General features: G+C 42.1%; 1 protein-coding gene and 1 pseudogene across 1 annotated transcript; both read left to right on the top strand.

Moving 5' to 3' along the window:
* The first annotated feature begins 17 nt into the window (after positions 1 to 17).
* On the top strand, positions 18 to 5,160 carry LOC134296967 (zinc finger protein 24-like). Its single transcript, XM_062973182.1, has 2 exons — positions 18 to 281; positions 3,647 to 5,160. Exon 2 carries the CDS (start codon positions 3,775 to 3,777, stop codon positions 4,333 to 4,335), a length of 561 nt encoding a protein of 186 aa, XP_062829252.1. The 5' UTR covers positions 18 to 281; positions 3,647 to 3,774; the 3' UTR covers positions 4,336 to 5,160.
* A 6,089-nt stretch (positions 5,161 to 11,249) lies between these two features.
* On the top strand, positions 11,250 to 21,954 carry LOC134296913 (zinc finger protein 91-like; annotated as a pseudogene).
* The last annotated feature ends 698 nt before the right edge of the window (positions 21,955 to 22,652 follow it).

The raw sequence follows: 22,652 nt of genomic DNA, 5'->3' as shown, positions 1-22,652 counted from the left end.
CGTTAACGGTCACTCCAGGAATCGGCCAATGGGAATGGGCCTCGTCTCTCCGCGTCACCCGTCTCCGGGCAGACTCGCCGGCGCCTTCCCGCCTCTGGGCCGGACTCTCCTGGCCCGCTCCTCATCGCAGGCAGGCTGCTGAAGCGGAGAAGGGGGGGCCAGGCCAAGGAGCGGGAGGCGCCTCTGCGTGGACGGGTCGTGTCGGGGAAGCAGCCTCCTCTCTCCGCCTCCGCTCGGCGAGGTTTCCCGGCTTCCTAAAGTGTCGCTTGAGAACCTGAAGTGTAGGTCTGACGGGGTTTTTACCTTCAAAATAATCCTTACCTCAGCTTGAAAGGTAATCTTTACCTCAGCTTGAAAGGTAATCCTTACCTCAGCTTGAAAGGTAATCTTTTCCTCAGCTTTAAAGGTAATCTTTACCTCAGCTTGAAAGGTAATCTTTTCCTCAGCTTGAAAGGTAATCTTTACCTCAGCTTGAAAGGTAATCTTTACCTCAGCTTGAAAGGTAATCTTTACCTCAGCTTGAAAGGTAATCTTTACCTCAGCTTGAAAGGTAATCTTTACCTCAGCTTGAAAGGTAATCTTTACCTCAGCTTTAAAGGTAATCTTTACCTCAGCTTGAAAGGTAATCTTTTCCTCAGCTTTAAAGGTAATCTTTACCTCAGCTTGAAAGGTAATCTTTTCCTCAGCTTGAAAGGTAATCTTTTCCTCAGCTTGAAAGGTAATCTTTTCCTCAGCTTGAAAGGTAATCTTTACCTCAGCTTGAAAGGTAATCTTTACCTCAGCTTGAAAGGTAATCTTTACCTCAGCTTGAAAGGTAATCTTTACCTCAGCTTGAAAGGTAATCTTTACCTCAGCTTGAAAGGTAATCTTTACCTCAGCTTGAAAGGTAATCTTTACCTCATCTTTAAGGGTGGAAATCACCGTGGGTGCCAAAAGGAAAGGTAGGATTGTTTTGAATATTGAATATTATGGCTCTGATGTATAACTAATGAGGTATAGTTTAAGCTATTAACAAAAGAACGATATCAGTGTCTTCTGTGCCACCGAGGGAGAGGGAAGAGAGGCCTGCTCTTTGTTATGGCTTTACATCCTTCTCTTTCACCCAAGGCCTAGGATTATAAACATGGCCTCAAGTTCTGGAAGATCCAAATGTCCTCTTCTCCTCAGGACTCAGGCCTTCCCACGCTATCCAGCCTCCTTCCCGCCTCCTTTTCCAGTTCTTTGCATGTATTTCATCTATATATATAAAAGAGTGATGGCATCAGGGCAGCGGACAAAACAACAAAACTACAGGCCCCCCAATCTCGAAATTTGACAACACAACCCATCATTCACGTCTCTAGGTTAATACAACAAAAAGAAAAGAAAAATAAAGTCCCAATTACAGGGAGAGGAATAATAGTTTTTATCCAATTGCTGCCAGTTCGAAGGCTAAGCTCCGCCCACTTGGTCTCCTAGCAACCCACTCAGCCCAGTGTTAATAAAAGAATAAAAAGTAAAATAAATACAAATAATACAATAAAAATAATTAAAAACACTAAAAAATTAATACAATAAAATACTATTAACAAAATAACTAAAAATAATACAACAAAATAATAAAATATAATAAATAAAAAAGATAAGTTACAATAAAATTAATTTAAAAAATACAAATAACGTCAAATAAAAATTCCACAAAAACTTTAAACCAATACCACCACCACTTTGCCACAGCAACGCGTGGCCGGGCACAGCTAGTCTCATCATAACGACTGCCATATAGATCCGAAATATCAATTTATTTATTTACAGCATTTCTATTCCGCCCTTCTTTCTCACCCCAAAGGGGACTCAGGGCGGATCACATGACACATATAGGCAAACATTCAAAGCCTTTAACATTCAAAGCCTTTAACATAGAACAAAGACAAGACAAACATAGGCTCCGAGTGGGCCTCGACCTCATGACCTCCTGGTCAAAGTGATTCATTGCAGTTGCTCTCTCTCTATGTTACATGGTTATCTTTTCTTCTTTAAACACTACACAAATATGTGTTCTTCTTTAAACACTACACAAATATGTTCCAGGGAAGTTATGCTCCCCCTCTATTCTGCCTTGGTCAGACCATACCTGGAATACTGTGTCCAATTTTGGGCACCACAGTTGAAGGGAGATGTTGACAAGCTGGAAAGCGTCCAGAGGAGGGCGACTCAAATGATTAAGGGTCTGGAGAACAAGCCCTATGAGGAGCGGCTTAAAGAGCTGGGCATGTTTAGCCTGCAGAAGAGAAGGCTGAGAGGAGACATGATAGCCATCTACAAATATGTGAAGGGAAGTCATAGGGAAGAGGGAGCAAGCTTGTTTTCTGCTGCCCTGCAGACTAGGACACGGAACAATGGCTTCAAAATACAGGAAAGGAGATTCCACCTGAACATCAGGAAGAACTTCCTCACTGTGAGAGCTGTTCGACAGTGGAACTCTCTCCCCGGGGCTGTGGTGGAGGCTCCTTCCTTGGAGGCTTTGAAGCAGAGGCTGGATGGCCATCTGTCGGGGGTGCTTTGAATGCGATTTCCTGCTTCTTAGCAGGGGGTTGGACTAGATGGCCCATGTGGTCTCTTCCAACTCTACTATTCTATGATTCTATGATTCTATGATTCTATGTGTCGTTCTAAAATATCTAATTAACAAGATTGTGTTCTAATCAAAGAGTGCTGATAGGTCAATGATTCAAAGTATCTTGAATAAAGAGTTCAGAAATAGTACAAAATGTAACTATACTATTAATATTACTTTAGTCAACAGATCCTGCTGTGGTCATCTTCCTTTGCTTTGTGAATTCAGTGAAGGGCTTCCATTCTTCTTGGAAGTTTCTGTATATTTGTTTGTTGTGCAGCTGAAGTTAGTTTGTCCTTTTTGGCCACTTCGAAACCTTTTGTCATCCAGTTTTCTGGTGTTGGCATGTCTTCTTGTTTCCATAGTTTTGCGTATTCAGTTCTTGCTTCTGTTGTTATATAAAGAAAGAGTCTTTCTTGATGTTTCCCAGTAGAAAAAGTTCTGGTCTTAATGGGATTTTGTACTCTAGAATAGTTTCCATGTCTCACCCATCAAGGGGACTCAGGGCAGCTTACAATATAAAACACATATATCAAACAATTACAGTCACATTTCAAAATTCCATTTAAATTAAATTACATTCAAACCTTCATAAATATACATATAAATAAACATTCAAGGCGCATTTCAAGTCCAAACTGGGTCTGTCATTATACCTTGGATCATATACAGTAGAGTCTCACTTATCCAAGCTAAATGGGCCAGCAGAAGCTTGGATGAGCGAATATCTTAGATAATAAGGAGGGATTAAGGAAAAGCCTATTAAACATCAAATAAGGTTAGGATTTTACAAATTAAGTACCAAAATATCATGTCATACAACAAATTTGACAGAAAAAGTAGTAATGTTATGTTGTAATTACTGTATTTACGAATTTAGCACCAAAATATCACGATATATTGAAAACATTGACTACAAAAATGGCTTGGATTATCCAGAAGCTTGGATAAGCGAGGCTTGGATAAGTGAGACTCTACTGTAGTTGTCATTTCTGCTGCTACTATTGCTCAAAAGCCTGGTCCCACAACCTTTCTGCCTTTCTTTCACAGAGGAAATGTGATTTTTGGCTGAGAATTTTGGAGTAGAGCCTGTGGAGGGATTTCTTTCCCTTGAAAGAAAGAAGAGGGAGGAAAAACATCTTGGATACGGTTGGGTTCTTCACTAGAGTGGTTCCAGCATGGAGAGACCCAACTCACGTGGGCCTGAAGCAGGACCTGGGGGCAGTGGGGAATCCTGGGAAAGAACCAGACATGAGTCCCTGAGTGTGGACCTTGACAGCTCGGACACACAGCGCCAGCGCTTCAGGCAGTCCTCCTACCAAGAGGGTGAAGGACCCAGAGGGGTTTGCAGTCGTCTCCACGATCTGTGCCGCCAGTGGCTGAAGCCAGAGCAGCACACCAAGGCCGAGGTGCTGGACCTGGTGACCCTGGAGCAGTTCCTGAGCATCCTGCCCCCAGAGATGGGGAGCTGGGTCCGAGAGTGTGGGGCAGAGACCTGTTCCCAGGCGGTGGCCCTGGCGGAAGGCTTCCTCCTGAGTCGGGCCGAGGACAAGGAGCAGGAAGGACAGGTGAGAGCATTCCCTCTGGGTTTCACTAACCTGGAGACTGATGGACAGGTTAAACGTACATCCTGCCTTTCTTCCAAGATGGGACCGATGTGGGGGATGAGCAAGGCCCTGCTCCCTCGGCCTCTCTCCCCACCTGCTCTGCCCCTCCATCTCTACCGTCAGCTTGGTTGATGCTCTGCTCAAGATAGAACATAGACAATGATGGGAGGGGAAGGGGGGCATTGGTTCCAAACTAGGTTCCCATCTCAGAGTTATTCTTTCCAAAAAGGTCTAGAGGTCTGTGATATTTCTGAACTTTTTCCAAACTCCTTCTGGAATGCTCTGTGCTCTTCCAGGCCCATAATAATAACTCCATGGAAGTCCCTGCACCAGAGGAATCTCCACCAGACACCACCCAGAGTCTCAGGCAGAAGGAGCTGAAGCGGGAAGGAGACGGGGCTGCCGCCTTGCAGGGTGAGAAGGGACTCTTCTGGGAGTTTTGGGGTTTTGTGCCAGTGGAAATTCCGCTTTGGGGAATTTACACAGTTTGAGCTTCAGAAGGTGAACATTTTGGGTCATTTGGCCTTGAGATTGGTATATATCTTAAACTCATGTACTTATGTACCTATGTACTTTGATAAGTATTTTATAGAAATGTAGTTTTAATGTGGATCTTTTATAGAAATATTTATTTATTATTTAATTTATATACTGATCTTCTCCCCAAGGGGGACCCAGAGCAGTCTTACACAATGGCAGAATTAAATGCCACATATAATACAACATGCAAAAAAAACCCAAACATAAAACAAAAATAAAATCTGGTATCCAAATCAAATTAAAACAATTAAAACCATGTGACCATTACAACGGGGGAAGTTTTGAGCCAAAGTCAGAGCCCTAATATGCATCTTTGTTGAATTTTGGCAATGTTCGTATTTTTAAAATTGTGTTGTAACCCGCCACAAACTGCAAGGAGAGGCAAATAAGAAATAAAATTATTGTTGTTGTTTTGTTGTTGTTGTTTTTCTTATATGTAGGCATTGGGTTATTTTAGGTAGCCCTTCAGTATCTTCCCAGGTGGGACCCTAAGCTGAGCTGAGCCCTGAAACTGAGCTGGAAGACAAACAGCAAAGAATCACTTTAGTCAATTGAACTACCAAGCCCAGTACTAGTTTCATTCCAACATATTCACAGCACTGCTTGTGAGATAAAGTCCTAAACCCTCACATTGTAGATCTTCTTGGGCTGTTGAATGCGCCTGTGTTCTTAGGGCCGTTTCCTCATTGGTCTCTTTATAGGACTGCAGTTGTCACCTCTGAGGCCTGTTTCTGTGACCAGCTTTCCACCCCTTACTCTCTCTCCAGGGTCTGGAATGATGCTGTGGCCGAATCCTCAGCCGTTTCTTCCCCTTTGCGATGGAGTGGGACTGAGTCAGGTGAGCAGAAGGATTCCTGGGAGAGGAGGACTGGGCCTGCCGGGGTGCCTTTGGTTCCAGGATTAATGGCCAAATAGATTTAAGGCGTTTCCTTAGAAGTGAAATACTAAAGGCACAATTACAAGGAGGGGAAAAAATGAAGAGAAAACTAAAGAAACCAGAATGGATGTTCAAAGAACTTTCAACGGAGCTAAGATTTAAAAGGGACATGTACATGAAATGGAAAGGGGAGGATCACCAAAGAATGTAAACGACTAAACAGCATAAGCATAAGTAGCAGATCATGAAGAAGGCCATCTGGAATCACTTAGAAAAAATGCTGTAATCACTGAAGGGCAAGATGGGTTTCTCCAAAACAAGTCATGCCAGACTAATCTGTTTTTCAGTAGAGTTCCAAGCTTGGTAGATGAAGGAAATGCAGTGGGTGTAGCACATCTTGCTTTCAGTAAGACCTTTGGAAAGGCCTCTCCTGGTTTTATAAACAACTAGTAAAAAGTGGGCTGGATAATACTCCTGTTCAGTGGATTTGTAATGGTTTGAGTGACAACGGGTGGAGTGGGCCCAGTACTGCTCAACATGCGTATCTTATTTTCAGATGACAAAAAATTAGCAAGCATAGCTGACAGTCTAGAAGATAGGATCACAATTCAAAATGGCCTGAACATGTTAGAGAGCTGGGCCAAAACTAACCCAATTAATGTCAACAAGAATATATGTAGAGTAGTACACTTAGGCAGGAGAAAAATGCCATGCACAGGTACAGGAGGGGCAACACCTGACTTGACAATCATTCATATGATGGGATCTTGGAGTGTTAGAGGACTGCAAGTGGAACATGAGCCAACAATGTGATGCAGCAGCTGAAAAGACAATGGGATTTTGGGCTGCATCCCAAGGAATATTGTGTCTAGATTCAGGGAAGTCATGGCGACCTTCTTTCTGCTTTGGGGAGACCTCACCTGAAATTACACTGTGTCCAGTTGTGGGCATCACAATAAAAGGGGGAACATACCCTGATTCCATTTCTGATTCTATATATCAATTAAGAAATGGTTCTTACCTGTGACCAACCCGTCGTCTCTACAAAGCTTACCTTTGTGGCATGGAGGCCTTCGCCCTTTCCCTTTCAAGCAACCAGCAGGAATGTAAGTTTACTTTAAATTATTTCTTGTCATCATTTTTTTTGATATCTCTCACGTGAGGAGGGAATCTTTTCTTCTTCCGCCAGGGCCCAATCGCCTTTGAGGATGTGGCTGTGGATTTCTCCCTGGAGGAGTGGGTTCTCCTGAATCCGGACCAGAAAGCCTTGCACAAGCAGGTCATGGAGGAGATGAATGGGATTGTGGCCTCTCTTGGTAAGGCTCCCTCACTGATGGGGATTTCTGTTTCAAAAGGCAGTATTAGCCTAAATCGTCACAGTCACTGAGGGTCCGCAAGGCAGGGCTTGTGTTAGAAATATATGACATAAGAGTAAATAATAATAATAATAAGCACCAATTCAGACTCAAGTGGGAAGATTACCATAACTGGAGTCAAGTCAAAGTCAGTCAGTCAGTCTCTCTCTCTCTCTCTCTCTCTCTCTCTTACTCTCTCTCTCTCTCTCTCTCAATCTCTCTGAGTGTTTGTGTGAGAAGAAAATAGAGGGAGGGAGCAGATTGGCTGGAGAGAGGGGCCGGAGAACGGATCATGAAAAAAAACAAACTTCCCGTAGCATCAGATACGCATAGGCGGCTATACACCTTATGATTGGTGTGGTATTCAACCTTGTTTTTCCTCCCAACCAGGCAGGCTAGTCTTTGCGTGTCTGAAGGCTCAGCTCTCTCTCTCTACGCTGCCTCTCCCAGCACACAAACAGCCCCCAGCCTCATTCATTTGCAAGATGGTGACATTTAATATCATGTGCTCTATGTTCTGTGCTTGTGAATGATTGGGGCTTGAGGTTTTTGTGCACAGGGAGAGGCATAGAGCAGCCGTCAAACTCTGCCCCTCTCCTTCAAGTGGTAAGAGTGTCACTCATGGTAGTTTCACATCTGCAGAAATCTAGCTCTTTCCAATTGAGTGCATCTTTTTGAAACACTCTGTATATTTATTTCATCCTAAATGTTAGAAAATCCCAAATTATCCGCAGCCACTTTCCTAAATTCTCATATGTGAAGAAGTTGCAGCTCCCCTGTAAAAGGTGTGCAGAATTAGACAGGTATTGGAATCAGAGCTGAACAAAGGGACAGTCGACAGAATGATATTTCCAAGAAGTCTCAGGATTTTGTAAGGGAAGACTACCCTCCAAAAAGCAGAGAACCTATAAATACCATCAGGAAACTGATAGTTGAGCATTCAGCTCACAACGAACAGAGCAAGGAAGTGATCTGTAAAAAATCAAGAACTTCAGAAACAAAGATGCAGAGTCCAGTCTTTAAAATTACAAAAGGTTTATTTACAAAAAAAAACCTCCCTTTCTAAATAGTAAAGGACTGAGTCTGAGCTGCTCTCTATTTCCATCTCTTCTTGGGATTAAAAGAGAGGGAAAAACTCCAAGCCCTACATCTCTCCTGACACACAAACAGAGAGAGGTCTTAATACACACAGTACACACTGAGATATAAGTCAGAAATCTGAAGCAAAAGCATGCACCATTCTACAAAACCAATCAGAATGAGAGAAAGAAACCGAGAGAACAAATAGATACATCCCAACTGTCAATCAGGAGACAAGTGGGAGGGATTCCTTCAGCCTATTCTGAAACTGGAATCGATCAGAGATGGAAGAATGGAGTTCCCCCAAAGTTACGGAAGGTGCGCTAAAAGAGAGGAAAACGATGATAAAGTGTAACTGAAAACGTTAGTGAAGCTTTGTATGTTTGGTTTACGCAGTCCAGAGACAAAGGTGTGCCTATCTCAGGGCCTATTTTACAGCAAAAGGTGTTGCGTTTTCGAAAGGAATGTAATGAAGGGGATCCAGATTTTACAGCAAGCATTGGCTGGCTCGACAAGTGGAAGAAACGTTATGGAATCCGTCAGCTAAGTGTTTGTGGTGAGAAGCTGTCATCAAATTATCAAGAAATGGAGGCATTCATGAAAAAAAAAATTCAAGAATTTATTGAAACTGAAAACCTAACGGGCGATCAGATGTTGAATTGTGACAAGACCGGCCTCAGTTGCAAAGTGTTACCCGGTAGGAGTCTTGCAGCCAGAACTGAAGCAGCAGCCCCTGGCTAAAAGCACAGCAAAGAGAGGCTGACAATTTTAGCGTGCAGCAATGCTACCGCAAACCACAAAATGGACCTTGCAATGATTGGGAAGCCCAAAAATCCCAGAGCCTTTAAAACAGTTTCAAAAAACGCTCTTCCTGTAAAATAGTACAATCAAAAAAGTGTGTTGCTGACCAGTGAAATTTTCAAAGATGATGATGATGATTACACTTTATTTATATTCCGCCCCATCTCCTCGAGGGGACTCAGGGCGGATCACAGTACACATACAAGGCAAACATTCAATGCCGTTTGGAGACAGGACAGAAAAGAATAAGACAAACAGAAGGAGGTATGTTGTCTTGAAGTCCAGTTTTTTGGTGCCTTGGAGGCTGATGTTGGGCTCAGATTCAGTCACAGGGGTGCTGTTGCTTCATTCTCTATGAGGGAGAGCTATCAGAACTTCCTCCTTCCAACTTCCTCTTTGTCACCACATTTCTGGTCTTGATGTTTATGATGTCGCAAAATACCTCCCTCGCAATGTATGGTACCTAATTTCTCTACTTACAGCTCATAGACTGTTTTCGAACTGCTTAGGTAAACAGTGAGCTGGGCTTGAGGTCGAGCGCTCACCCCCAACCGGGCTTCGAACTGGCCACCTTTCGGTTGGTAGATCTTATTACTGCTGGTGATTTACCAGCTGTGCTACAGTCCAGCCCTAAGGAATTTGTTCCTTCCATGGATAAATTTTTAAAAGAAAATGACCTGCCCAGAAATGCGGTTTTGTTGCTAGTTAATGCCCCGACATCCCCTGATGCAGAGGAGCTTCAAGAGGGGACATGAAGGCGATGTTTCTTCCACATAATGTAACCGCCATATGACAACCAATGGATCTCGGCATTTTGGAAACGCCTAAAAAGGAACTATCACAGGAAGCTATTGTCTACAATGATAGAAGAAATAGAATAAGGGCAAGACAGGATTGAAAAATGGAAACGCATCCGTGTAAAGGAAGTTGCTTCTTGGGTTGCAAGGGCATGGACTGTGGTTGGGGTCCAACAATTGCCAGGTCTTGGAAGAAGTTGTTAGGCGAAGGTAAGGATGAGATTATGGGAAGGAAAAGCCCAGATGAAACCGAAGAAAGCATTCTACCCTTAGTACGGAGTGTCCCTGGGTGTGAGAATGCGTCTTCGTAAGAAGTTGGAAGTTGGATGAACGAAGACGATCAGTATGAAATAACGGATGAGGAAATTGTTGCTCTTATCAGTAACGATGGCGACAAAAACTGATGATCAGGCATCAACTGTCGAGCCTCTCAGAATGTTGCACAAGGATAGAGTTAGGGTTCTAGAAACCGCAATGACACACATCGAGCAACAACAAGAAGCGACAGGGATTGACAAAATGATGCTGCAAAGATGGTGAGACTTGGCAGCGGAGAAACAGCAGTTGTCAGAAAAGCAGGCAAGGATCACAGATTTAAAAAAAAATCTTCACAAGACTTAACTTTTTACGGATTTAACTTCGAACAATGTTAGTTTATGCAATTCTATATTTATAATCAATTTTAATAGTAAACACTTTTGTAGTCAATGCTTTCAATACATTGCGATGTTTTGGTGCTAAATTAGTAAATACAGTGATTTCTCCATAATGTTACCGTGTACCGTGTATTGAACTGCTTTTTATGTCAATTTGTTGTAAAACATGATGTTTTGGTGCTTAATTTCTAAAATCATAATGTAATTTGACTTTTGATAGGCTTTTCCTTAATCCCTCCTTGTTATCCAACATTTTCACTTATCCAATGTTCTGCCAGCCAGTTTATGTTGGATAATCGAGACTCTGCTCTACTCTGAAATTAGGTATGGGATCTTCTACGTTGGAGAGGAAAAATCCAACCTTAAGGGAGTATGGGAAGAGAGAACTGGGATTGGGGGAGAGAAAGAAAAAGGAGGGAAGGATGGTGAAATGGGTGGTAGTTGGTAAAGTCTAAAGCTAGAGAAAAAGGCAAGCATTTGGATGTGAAGGGAAAAGGCATCCATTCCCCAGAGAGAAGGAGACGGAATAAAAAACCGGGCTGGGCTGAGCAACAGGGAGCCTCTGGAGCGTATGTTACTCATCTCTCTCTTAGAGGCTCCAGGCAGACAACCAGGGTCCATCTTCACTGAACAAGGGGAGGGGAAAAGACAACGTGTATATCTCCTTTTCCTCCATGTCTGTGTTGTTTTGAGGATCATTTCAATCCACTTCTTATCCCACATCCTTTGAGTCTTTATGACTCACACTGAGGAATGATTGTTTATGTTCTTCTTCACAGTAGATAACGGGGAGAAGAGCCATGTATGCACCAAATACAGGAAGCATTTGGGACACAACGTGTGCCTTCATCGATACCAGCAAGCCCACAGAGAAGATGGAGGTTCTGCCAAAGAAAGGCCTGACAAATGCAGTGTATGTGGGCAGTGTTTTATCCAAAATATGGCACTTGTGCTTCACAAGACACTCGAAGTTGGGAAAAGCCATCTTAAAGGGAAAGTATCTGCAAAATGTGTGGTGAAACACAAAAAATTTCACACAGGTCAGGAACCATACAGATGCCAAGAGTGCGGGAAGTGTTTTGCTTCCAGTTCAGCATTGGTGAAGCACTAAAGACTCCACACAGGAGAGAAGCCATACCAATGCCAGGAGTGTGGGAAACGTTTTGCTGACAGTTCAGCCTTGGTGAGCCACAAAAGACTCCACACAGGAGAGAAGCCATACCAATGCCAGGCGTGTGGGAAATGTTTTGCTGACAGTTCAGCCTTGGTGAGGCACAAAAGACTCCACACAGGAGAGAAGCCATACCAGTGCCAAGAGTGTGGGAAATGTTTTGCTTGCAGTTCAACCTTGGTGAGCCACAAAAGACTCCACACAGGAGAGAAGCCATACCAGTGCCAGGAGTGTGGGAAATGTTTTGCTTGCAGTTCAACCTTGGTGAGCCACAAAAGACTCCACACAGGAGAGAAGCCACACCAATGCCAGGAGTGTGGGAAATGTTTTGCTGACAGTTCAAACTTGGTGAGCCACAAAAGACTCCACACAGGAGAGAAGCCAAACCAATGCCAGGAGTGTGGGAAATGTTTTGCTTCCAGTTCAACCTTGGTGAGCCACAAAATACTCCACACAGGAGAGAAGCCAAACGAATGCCAGGAGTGTGGGAAATGTTTTGCTGAAAGTTCAGCCTTGGTGAGCCACAAAATACTCCACACAGGAGAGAAGCCATACCAATGCCAGGAGTGTGGGAAATGTTTTGCTGAAAGTTCAGCCTTGGTGAGCCACAAAATACTCCACACAGGAGAGAAGCCATACCAATGTCAGGAGTGTGGGAAATGTTTTGCTGACAGTTCAACCTTGGTGAAACACAAAAGACTCCACACAGGAGAGAAGCCACACCAATGCCAGGAGTGTGGGAAATGTTTTGCTGACAGTTCAAACTTGGTGAGCCACAAAAGACTCCACACAGGAGAGAAGCCAAACCAATGCCAGGAGTGTGGGAAATGTTTTGCTTCCAGTTCAACCTTGGTGAGCCACAAAAGACTCCACACAGGAGAGAAGCCAAACCAATGCCAGGAGTGTGGGAAATGTTTTACTGAAAGTTCAGCCTTGGTGAGCCACAAAATACTCCACACAGGAGAGAAGCCAAACCAATGCCAGGAGTGTGGGAAATGTTTTGCTGAAAGTTCAGCCTTGGTGAGCCACAAAATACTCCACACAGGAGAGAAGCCATACCAATGTCAGGAGTGTGGGAAATGTTTTGCTGACAGTTCAACCTTGGTGAAACACAAAAGACTCCACACAGGAGAGAAGCCACACCAATGCCAGGAGTGTGGGAAATGTTTTGCTTACAGTTCAACCTTGGTGAAACACAAAAGACTCCACACAGGAGAGAAGCCATACCAATGCCAGGAGTGTAGGAAATGTTTTGCTGACAGTTCAACCTTGGTGAAACACAAAAGACTCCACACAGGAGAGAAGCCATACCAATGCCAAGAGTGTGGGAAATGTTTTGCTTACAGTTCACAATTGGTGAGACACAAAAGACTCCACACAGGAGAGAAGCCATACCAATGCCAGGAGTGTGGGAAATGTTTTGCTTACAGTTCACAATTGGTGAGACACAAAAGACTCCACACAGGAGAGAAGCCATACCAATGCCAGGAGTGTAGGAAATGTTTTGCTGACAGTTCAACCTTGGTGAAACACAAAAGACTCCACACAGGAGAGAAGCCATACCAATGCCAGGAGTGTGGGAAATGTTTTGCTTCCAGTTCAGACTTGGTGAGGCACAAAAGAAGCCACACAGGAGAGAAGCCTTACAAATGCCATGAATGTTTACTTTTTTTTAAAAGTAAACTCGACCGAGGAAATAAGGGAGACATTTGTAGACTTCTATCAGGAATTGTATAAAAAACAAATACATGGAGAATTTGACGAAAAAATACAGAAAATAATAGATAGAGAAGACAATAGGAAACTAGGAACAGAAATATCGTATCAAGAAATAGAACAGGTTATCGACACACTGAAAAATAGAAAATCTCCAGGAGGGGATGGATACACTGCAGAATTTTACAAAGAAATGAAAGAAATAATAATTCCAGAATTGAAGATTCTATTTAATAACATAATGAAGGGAGGGAAAATCCCTGACACATGGAGAGAATCAGAGATAATAACAGTAAGAAAAAGTGGGAAAGATCCAGAAGATCCCAATTCATACAGACCCATTAGGCTCCTAAATCAGGATTATAAAATATTCACGAAAATATTAGTAAATAGAATAGAAGAGATTATATCCAAAATAGTAAAGGAAGATCAATATGGTTTTATAAAAGGCAGGAATATTGTGCACCCTATAAGAAATGTATTAAACATCCTTAATTGTTGTGGAATTTCGTTTGGACGCGGATGAAGAAAGCAGACTGACAGCAGAAGTTGTCTTCAAGATAGTTTACTTTTGGCCAAGAGCAGGTGACAATGTTAGCTAATGCCCAGAAAACGCAATGCCACACCTTGCCTGTAGTGGCTTTCCAATTTATACAATTTCACAGAGCATGCGCAGAAAGCTAACTGACAATGGAATTTGCTGACTATTACAATCCTTTTGGACATGCGTAGTTGCCTTGTAACTTATATAACTCATTACTCATCACATCAGGTGAAGTGTCCATAGTTTGCTCCACGTATGCACTATCCTCAGGTGACATGTTCATAGTTCATCCCACGTAACTCATCCGGGCAGCCAAATCATTACTGCAGTTTGCATGACCTTATATTGTGAGCAAAGAGCAAATGTCAGGCAGAACATGTCCTGTCAACACTTTCATGGAAAAACAAGATTTTTGAGTAAGGGTCATCTAGGTAAGGGATTATTAGGGTCTTTAAATAAAATATTCAAGAGCTGCTACATTAAATCATAACAAAAAAAGAAAGTTTGCACTATTAAAGTTAGACATTTATAAAGCCTTTGATTCACTAAACCACAAATATCTGTTACAACTAATGGGTAATTACGGATTTGACATTTCATTTATTAAAATAGTAAAAGAGTTATATAGTAATTCAAGAGCAAGAATAAGAGTAAATGAAGGCTTAACAAAATATTTCAAAACAGAAAGAGGTGTAAAACAAGGTTGTCCTCTGTCTCCGCTCCTATTTGCATTAGCAATGGAACCTCTAGCAGATAGAATAAGAAACAACGGCAGGATAAAGGGATATCAAATTAGGAACGAAGAGGTGAAGATAAATCTTTATGCGGACGATAATGGAAAACCCAGCAGAAGCTATTCATGAAATACAAATAATATTAAAAGATTTTGAAAGGTATTCAGGATTGAAAGTGAATATGAGCAAATCAGAAATGATGATATACAATATGGGGAAAAAGGAGCAGAAGGAGCTGCAGACAAAAATGGGAGACATAAAAATAATAAGAAATAAAATAAAATATTTAGGTATAACCATTACAAAAGAAATAATTAAGTTAAAAGTAGCCAATTATGGGACAATATGGAAAAAATCCAGGAAAAATTAAAAGCCTGGGGAGATAAACAATTAAGTATCCCACGAAAAATATTAGCACTAAAAAAGTGCATAATACACAAATTACTTTACCTGTTCCAAACCCTATCAATAAAAATAGACTATAGACAAATAAAAGAATGGGATAATACCTTGAGAGAATGGATATATGGAAAAAAGAGAAACAGAATAATGAAAAAGATTCAATATACCCCAAGAAGATTACTTGGATGGGGACTTCCAAATCTACAAAACTATTATGAGGCTGTGAAGAAGTGTATAATTATATTTTGTTTATAGATGACATGTGTATTTGATTTTGTTTGAACAGTCAGGTTTGGCTAAGTTTAAAATGGTGAGTATTTGAGTTGATGATGTATGGGGGAAGGTAGCCATCTTAAGGCAGGTTACCATAGCAACAGGGGCGGAGCCAACCGCCGTTTGGAAAGGAAAAGGGGGAATGTTTTGGAGACCCAGGCAGTCTGTGATTTCTAGTCACAGTGGAGGATCTGATTCTTGTGAGGAGAATCAGGTTGGCTCAAATAGAAGGATTTGAGTCAGATCTAAGTTGGACCAGACTAGGCAAGTTAGGTGACTTGTCTAGGGTCATTTATAGAGCCTGTGGATTAGGGAAAATTAATCCCAGGGGATCCAGGAGGATCAGGGTTTAGTGTAATCCAGAGAAAGAAATATTTTGAAAGTTTGACCACCTCATATCCGTTTGTAACCATTAAGCAAAGTGCCTTTAACAAGTTATATGAAACCATCAAGCTCTGTACCTGCAATAAACTTGTTTTGATTTTATTCAAATCAAGCCTCTGTCATACTCTTATATTAAGTTAAGCAACAACAACATCTGGAGTAAAACAAATAGAAACAGCTTAAAAGAACCAGTGCCATCTGCCTGACGTCTCTTCCATTGGTGGCAGCGAAGAAGATAATCAAACAAATAATTAACATTATCTCTCATAAAACATCTTTATTAAGTGGTGGTATCTGTGTGTGTGTGGGGGGGGGATCAAAAAGATTCCATCTCTGTCACACATTCCTGTCAGGCACCTCACCTCTGTACATATTGGTGGCAAGCGGAGGGATTCAAAAGGGATTCCATTCCTGTCACCCTCAGTTCTGTACAAATTTTGGTGGCAGCGGTGGGATCAAAAGGATTCCATTCCCTGTCACCCTCAGTTCTGTACAGAGGCCTTCCAACTAAGATCTTTACTAGAAATAAGTTTAAAGGGAGAAGATAAATGGATGAAAGTAGAGAACGAAATAAATGAAGGGCGGGGAAAATATGGGCTATATACTAGAGATATTAAAGAAATAAAAGAAAAACTAATAGGTCCAAGAAAGATTGAGTTTGAATGTTGGCAAAAATGGCAAAAACTATGGGCAAATAAAATTTCTGGAAAGACCCCAATTAAGAGCATGGGACTCCCTGAAAGGTTGGTAAATACCTTAGAAGAAAAAGGATTAAGGAGGGTAAAAGATATGTGGAAACAAGATGGAGGGATAATTAACTGGCTAAACCTTTTGGAAAACGGGGGGAAAGAATATTGGTTAAAATTAAGAGGGATCTGGGAAAAAGTAAAAAAAGAGGGTGCACAGCCCACTGAAGAACTGAAGGTAGATAAATTGCTAAATGCAAGAGAAAAAACAAGTAAAGGAACAGTGGCAAAAATATACAATTTAATGGTAGAAGATAAGGAATTTATGATCCGAGCAATACGTAACAAATGGAATGGGGTTAAAATATTAAGCACACAAGAAGTAGATGAAATAATTAGGAACATAAATAAAATAAAAACAGAAAAATATAATGAATTAGAAAAAAAGATGGTATTAAGATGGTGTAGAACTCCGGAACAACTGTCTTATATGATAAAAGGGACGAATTCAAAGTGCTGGCATTGTAATAAAGGAAAGGGCACTTATTCACATATGTGGTGGGAGTGTTCTGAATTAAAAAAAAATTGGCTAATGATACAAGGGAAAATCCAGGACTTATTACAGATAACAATACAAATTAATAATGATTTGTTACTTTGGGGAGTGCTGGATCATCCAAGTATAAAAACTGAGTGCCAAGAGTTATTGAAAGTAACAATAAGAGCAGCACATGCTGTGATTGCTAGAGGATGGAGAGACAAATCGAAATGGACGTTAAATAATTGGAATGATTATATGTATGATCAAGTATTGTTAGATATTACAGGAATTATGACTAACCAAGTAACAAGAATGAATAAACAAAAGGACATTACAAACAGATGGAAAGACTACTTCAACTGGGTGAAAAATGGAGGAGCCAACGATTACATTAAAGAAAAAATACAAAGACTTTACCTGTGGCTGGATCTGCAAGATTAATATAAACATACTGTGGTTGAGGAGGGAGGGTGTGGGTGGTAGGGAGGGAAAAAATATTGGCAGATGTTAAAAAAGGGAAGTAGTGTTGTTATGAATTATGAATTATGCATGTAAAATCCAATAAAAATGTAAAAAAAAAACAAATGCCATGAATGTGGAAAATGTTTTACTCGGACTTCATCCCTTAACCAGCACCAGAGAACACATACAGGCTAAAAAACAGCCACTGTGTGTAAATGTCTGATTTCAAACAGGACCCTTTGAGAAGTTCTGCGTCAGATTTGGTGGAGTCCCCGTTCTTGTTATTTGAACCTGTAAGTTGGAGGTCTGTTCTCTGGAGCAGCAGAAAGCAAGCTGTGTGTGACAATCCTTCAGAGCAGTGGTTCTCAACCTGTGGGTCCCCAGATGTTTTGGCCTTCAACTCCCATAAATCCTAATAGCTGGTAAACTGGCCGGGATTTCTGGGAGTTGTAGGCCAAAACACCTGGGGACCCACAGGTTGAGGACCACTGCTTCAGAGCGTTAAATATGATTGTCTTGTCACCTCGCCTGAAAAGAAATAAACCATATGTAATTCCATCAGTTGTTCCTTTGGTCTTAGTTTCCAGCTCCATTTCCACCTTGGTTGCAAATGTCCAGTTTTGAACGTTGTTTCCCTACAGAAACATCCTCTGTTTTCCTCTTTAGTCGGGAGTTGAAGTGGTTGGATCCTTAGGGGCAAGTGACCATGTACTCCTGCAGTTTGCAATACAAAGGAATGCTGAAACTAAGACAAGTCAAACACGCATTGTGGACTTTAAGAGAGCTGACTTCCAAAAAATGAAGGAATTACTGAGCGGCATTCCATGGACACCGATATTAAAAAACAAGGGAGTTAAGGATGGATGGGAGTTTTTCAAAAGTGAAATACTCAAGGCGCAAATGCAAACAGTGCCAACAAAGAAGAAAAATAAGACAAGTGCAAAGAAGCCAGAATGGATGTCCAAAGAACTTCTAACTGAGCTAAAGCTCAAAAGTGACATGCACAAGAAGTGGAAAAGGGGAGAAATCACCAAAGAAGAATTCAAATGTATAGCCAACACTTGTAGGGAAAAGGTTCGCAAGGCTAAAGCGCAAAATGAGCTCAGGCTTGCCAGGGACATAAAAAACAACAAAAAAGGCTTTTTTGCTTACGTTGGTAGAAAAAGGAAGAAAAAGGAGGCGCTAGGGCCATTGCAAGGAGAAGATGGGGTGATGGCGACAGGGGACAGGGAAAAGGCAGAACTACTTAATGCCTTCTTTGCCTCGGTCTTCTCAGAAAAAGAAAGCCATCTTCAACCTCAGCAACACGGAATGGACGAAGGATTGGGGAAAATCCAACCCCAAATAGGGAAACAAGTTGTCCAGGAACACTTGGCCTCTCTAAACGAATTCAAGTCCCCAGGGCCAGATCAGCTACACCCAAGAGTACTGAAGGAACTAGCGGAAGTTATTTCAGAACCACTGGCAATTATCTTCGAGAGTTCTTGGAGAACGGGAGAAGTCCCAGCAGATTGGAGGAGGGCGAATGTGGTCCCTATCTTCAAGAAGGGAAAAAAGAACGACCCAAACAATTACCGTCCGGTCAGCCTCACATCGATACCAGGCAAGATTCTGGAAAAGATCATTAAGGAAGTGGTCTGCGAACACTTAGAAACAAATGCGCTCATTGCTAATAGTCAACACGGATTTACCAAAAACAAGTCATGCCAGACTAATCTGATCTCTTTTTTCAATAGAGTTACGAGTTGGGTCGATACAGGGAATGCTGTGGATGTAGCCTACCTGGATTTCAGTAAGGCCTTCGACAAAGTCCCCCACGACCTTCTGGCAAACAAACTAGTAAAATGTGGGCTAGACAAAACTACGGTTAGGTGGATCTGTAATTGGCTAAGCGAACGAACCCAAAGGGTGCTCACCAATGCGTCGTCTTCATCATGGAAAGAAGTGACAAGTGGAGTGCCGCAGGGCTCCGTCCTGGGCCTGGTTCTGTTCAACATCTTTATTAACGACTTAGACGAAGGGTTAGAAGGCACGATCATCAAGTTTGCAGACGACACAAAACTGGGAGGGATAGCTAACACTCCAGAAGACAGGAGCAGAATTCAAAACGATCTTAACAGATTAGAGAGATGGCCCAAAACTAACAAAATGAAGTTCAACAGGGACAAATGCAAGATACTCCACTTAGGCAGAAAAAATGGAAATCAAAGATACAGAATGGGGGACGATGCCTGGCTTGACAGCAGTGTGTGCGAAAAAGACCTTGGAGTCCTCGTGGGGAGGAAGGGGAACATGAGCCAACAATGTGATGCAGCTGCTAAGAAAGCCAATGGGATTCTGTCCTGCATCAATAGGGGAATAGCGTCTAGATCCAGGGAAGTCCTGCTCCCCTCTATTCTGCCTTGGTCAGACCACACCTGGAATACTGTGTCCAATTTTGGACACCACAGTTGAAGGGAGATGTTGACAAGCTGGAAAGCATCCAGAGGAGGGCGACTAAAATGATTAAGGGTCTGGAGAACAAGCCCTATGAGGAGCGGCTTAAAGAGCTGGGCATGTTTAGCCTGCAGAAGAGAAGGCTGAGAGGAGACATGATAGCCATGTACAAATACGTGAAGGGAAGTCATAGGGAGGAGGGAGCAAGCTTGTTTTCTGCTGCCCTGCAGACTAGGACGCAAGGAAACAATGGCTTCAAACTACAGGAAAGGAGATTCCACCTGAACATCAGGAAGAACTTCCTCACGGTGAGAAGGGCTGTTCGACAGTGGAACTCTCTCCCCCGGGCTGTGGTGGAGGCGCCTTCCTTGGAGGCTTTTAAGCAGAGGCTGGATGGCCATCTGTCGGGGGTGCTTTGAATGCGATTTCCTGCTTCTTAGCAGGGGGTTGGACTAGATGGCCCATGTGGTCTCTTCCAACTCTACTATTCTATGATTCTATGATTCTATGAGTGGTTAGCTTGAGAAAACTACAACTGGTGCTGATGCTGATCAGGACAGAGATAAGAAGGCTAAAGCCATAATCATATTGTGCCTTCAACCCAATCAGCTGGTGCATGTGAGAAACAAAGTTTCCGCTAACGAAGTGTGGGATTCTCTTAAAGCGGTGCATCAGAGGGAATCCTGTATTTCACAGCTGATATGAACTAAGAGACTGTACAATACTAAGCTAAAGAAGAGCCAGGATGTTAAGCGGCACCTAGATTTGATGAAGCAGCTTTTTGTTGAAGCAGAGGTGTGTGGAGTTGAATTTTCAGAGGCTCAGAAATGCTTTGTACTACTGGCAAGTCTATCAGATGAGTGGGACTATCTGATCCAGTCGTTCCAAAGTTTGAGGGTCCAGGATTTGTCACTGGACTTGGGTTGTTGTAAAGTCCCCGAGGAGCTGGACAAACAAAAGTTTGAGAAGTCCCAGAAGCAAGAGCAGCCCGAGTATGTCCAGGAGGGGCGCAAGAGATGGACTTCCAACCAGATGGTGATGGTGACAACCAAGAGACATCTGTGTATGGAGTCAAAACAAAGAATGTTATTCCTGTGGGCGAGGAGGCCATATCGCCAGGAATTGTCCAGGTGCCAAGAAGAGGCCTTTCAGAGGGAGATATTCTTGTGGGAAAGGCGGAGGTGCAAAATCAACAACATCTGCTGCCCATGCTTTCATGGCTGCCAGTGATCCTGTTCAAGGGGAGAACAAGTGGTTCCTGGACTCTGGAGCAACTCATCACATTGTAATAGATCCAAAGATGTGGAAGAACCTGAAGGATACAGCGGGTACAACTGTGACTTTGGCAGATGGGACTGTGAGAACCATCAATAAGTGTGGGACTGCATATATTTCTTGTTTGGGAGTTAATTGGGAATATGTAATTTGTGTTCCAGATCTTAAGACCAATTGGTTGAGTGTCGCAACATTGACAGAATGTGATTATGATGTTTTAAATGTTTTTAGTTTTTAATGCCTTTTGTATTATATTGCTGATGTGATGGCACTGTGTTGCCAATTTGTAAGCCGCACTGAGTCCCCCAGGGGAGAAGGGCGGGGTAGAAATACCGGATATAAATAAATAAATAAATAAATTATAAAGTTGTCTTTAAAGGAATTTATTGCTTTGTTTTGAAAAAAAGGAAAAATTGTGTGAAAAGGAGTTAAAAGAAACAAATTGTTTCAAATGATTTGCAAATTTGCAAAGATGGTGCAGAGGTTTATTATGTAAAGAAACAAATTGTGCATGATAGATGCATTCATTATTTGCACAGAGCAATGGGACATACTGATGTCAAAGTGCTGAATCAAATGCTAAATGTTTGCATAGATTTTGAATGTGAGAAATGTGACCATCTGCTAGATTGTGCAGTTTGTAAAGAGGTAAAGGTTAAACCAATTCAGTTTTCAAAGAAATCCAAAATCAAAGTAGACGAAATGTTTGAAATTGTTCATGTTCACCTGGCTGGACCATTTAATAAGAGTGAAGGAGGGTCTAGTTTTGCATTGTTGCTGGTGGAAAGATTAACCAGATTTGCATACATTTATTTTCTCAAGGAAAAAGTGCAGAAAAGAGAATGGAGGTGTTGCAGGTGATGAAAAATTGCATGATGAAAGATTCAGGTTGTTCTTCTAGAATTTGGCCTGAAGCCCTGCACACGAGTAATTTCATTGTGAATCGTTTGTGGAATGAGTGTATCAAAGATTTTCCATTTAAAAAGATGTACAATAAAGCTCCAAATTTGAAGTATGTAAAGGTTTTTGGTCAGTTTGCAAATGTGCTCATACCTGCTAGTCAAAGAACAAAAGGTGAGCCAAAGTGGCGCAGATTGAGATTTCTAGGATTCTACAAATATAAGCTCAAGTTTCACAGCAGCCCAGGGAGAGTAAGATACTCAAAAGTGGCATATTTTGATAAGGATGCAGGTTGGGAAAGACTGCACCTGAATAAGGGGGTTCTAAATGGTAGCTCAGAAGAAGCAGAAGTTCTGCGAACGCAAAAGGTCAAAAACAGGTAGTTAAGGAGGAGAAGGTCTCCACTCCTGACAAAGGAAAAGCACAAACACCACAAAAAGGACAGCAAACCACAAGGCTTCTGTTAAGAGAGAGAAAAAGCCAGTTTCAAACCTTCCGTTTTTGAGCAAGGTGATTGAACTGACAGTGGCGGGACAGCTACAGCAATTCTTAGATGAGACTGTGGGCTTAGACCCCTTCCAATCAGGCTTTCGTTCAGGTCATGGGACAGAGACTGTCTTGGTAGCTATTACTGACGAAATTCGTCGTCAATTAGACCGGGGCGGATCAGCGCTATTGGTACTCTTGGACCTTACAGCTGCATTCGACACCGTGGGCCATGACTTGCTGATCCATCGATTGGCTATGTCTGGTGTACGAGGTTTAGCTCTTCAATGGTTCAATTCATTTCTCTGGGACCGGAGACAGAGGGTGGAGTGG

The sequence above is a fragment of the Anolis carolinensis genome, chromosome 2 (assembly GCF_035594765.1).
Source record: "Anolis carolinensis isolate JA03-04 chromosome 2, rAnoCar3.1.pri, whole genome shotgun sequence".
In the NCBI taxonomy this organism is placed as follows: domain Eukaryota; kingdom Metazoa; phylum Chordata; class Lepidosauria; order Squamata; family Dactyloidae; genus Anolis; species Anolis carolinensis.
This window is presented reverse-complemented; position numbering and strand designations above follow the sequence as displayed.

Coding starts and splice junctions, on each gene's coding strand:
- LOC134296967 (XM_062973182.1), top strand. CDS start 3,775: ATGGAGAGACCCAACTCACGTGGGCCTGAAGCAGGACCTGGGGGCAGT.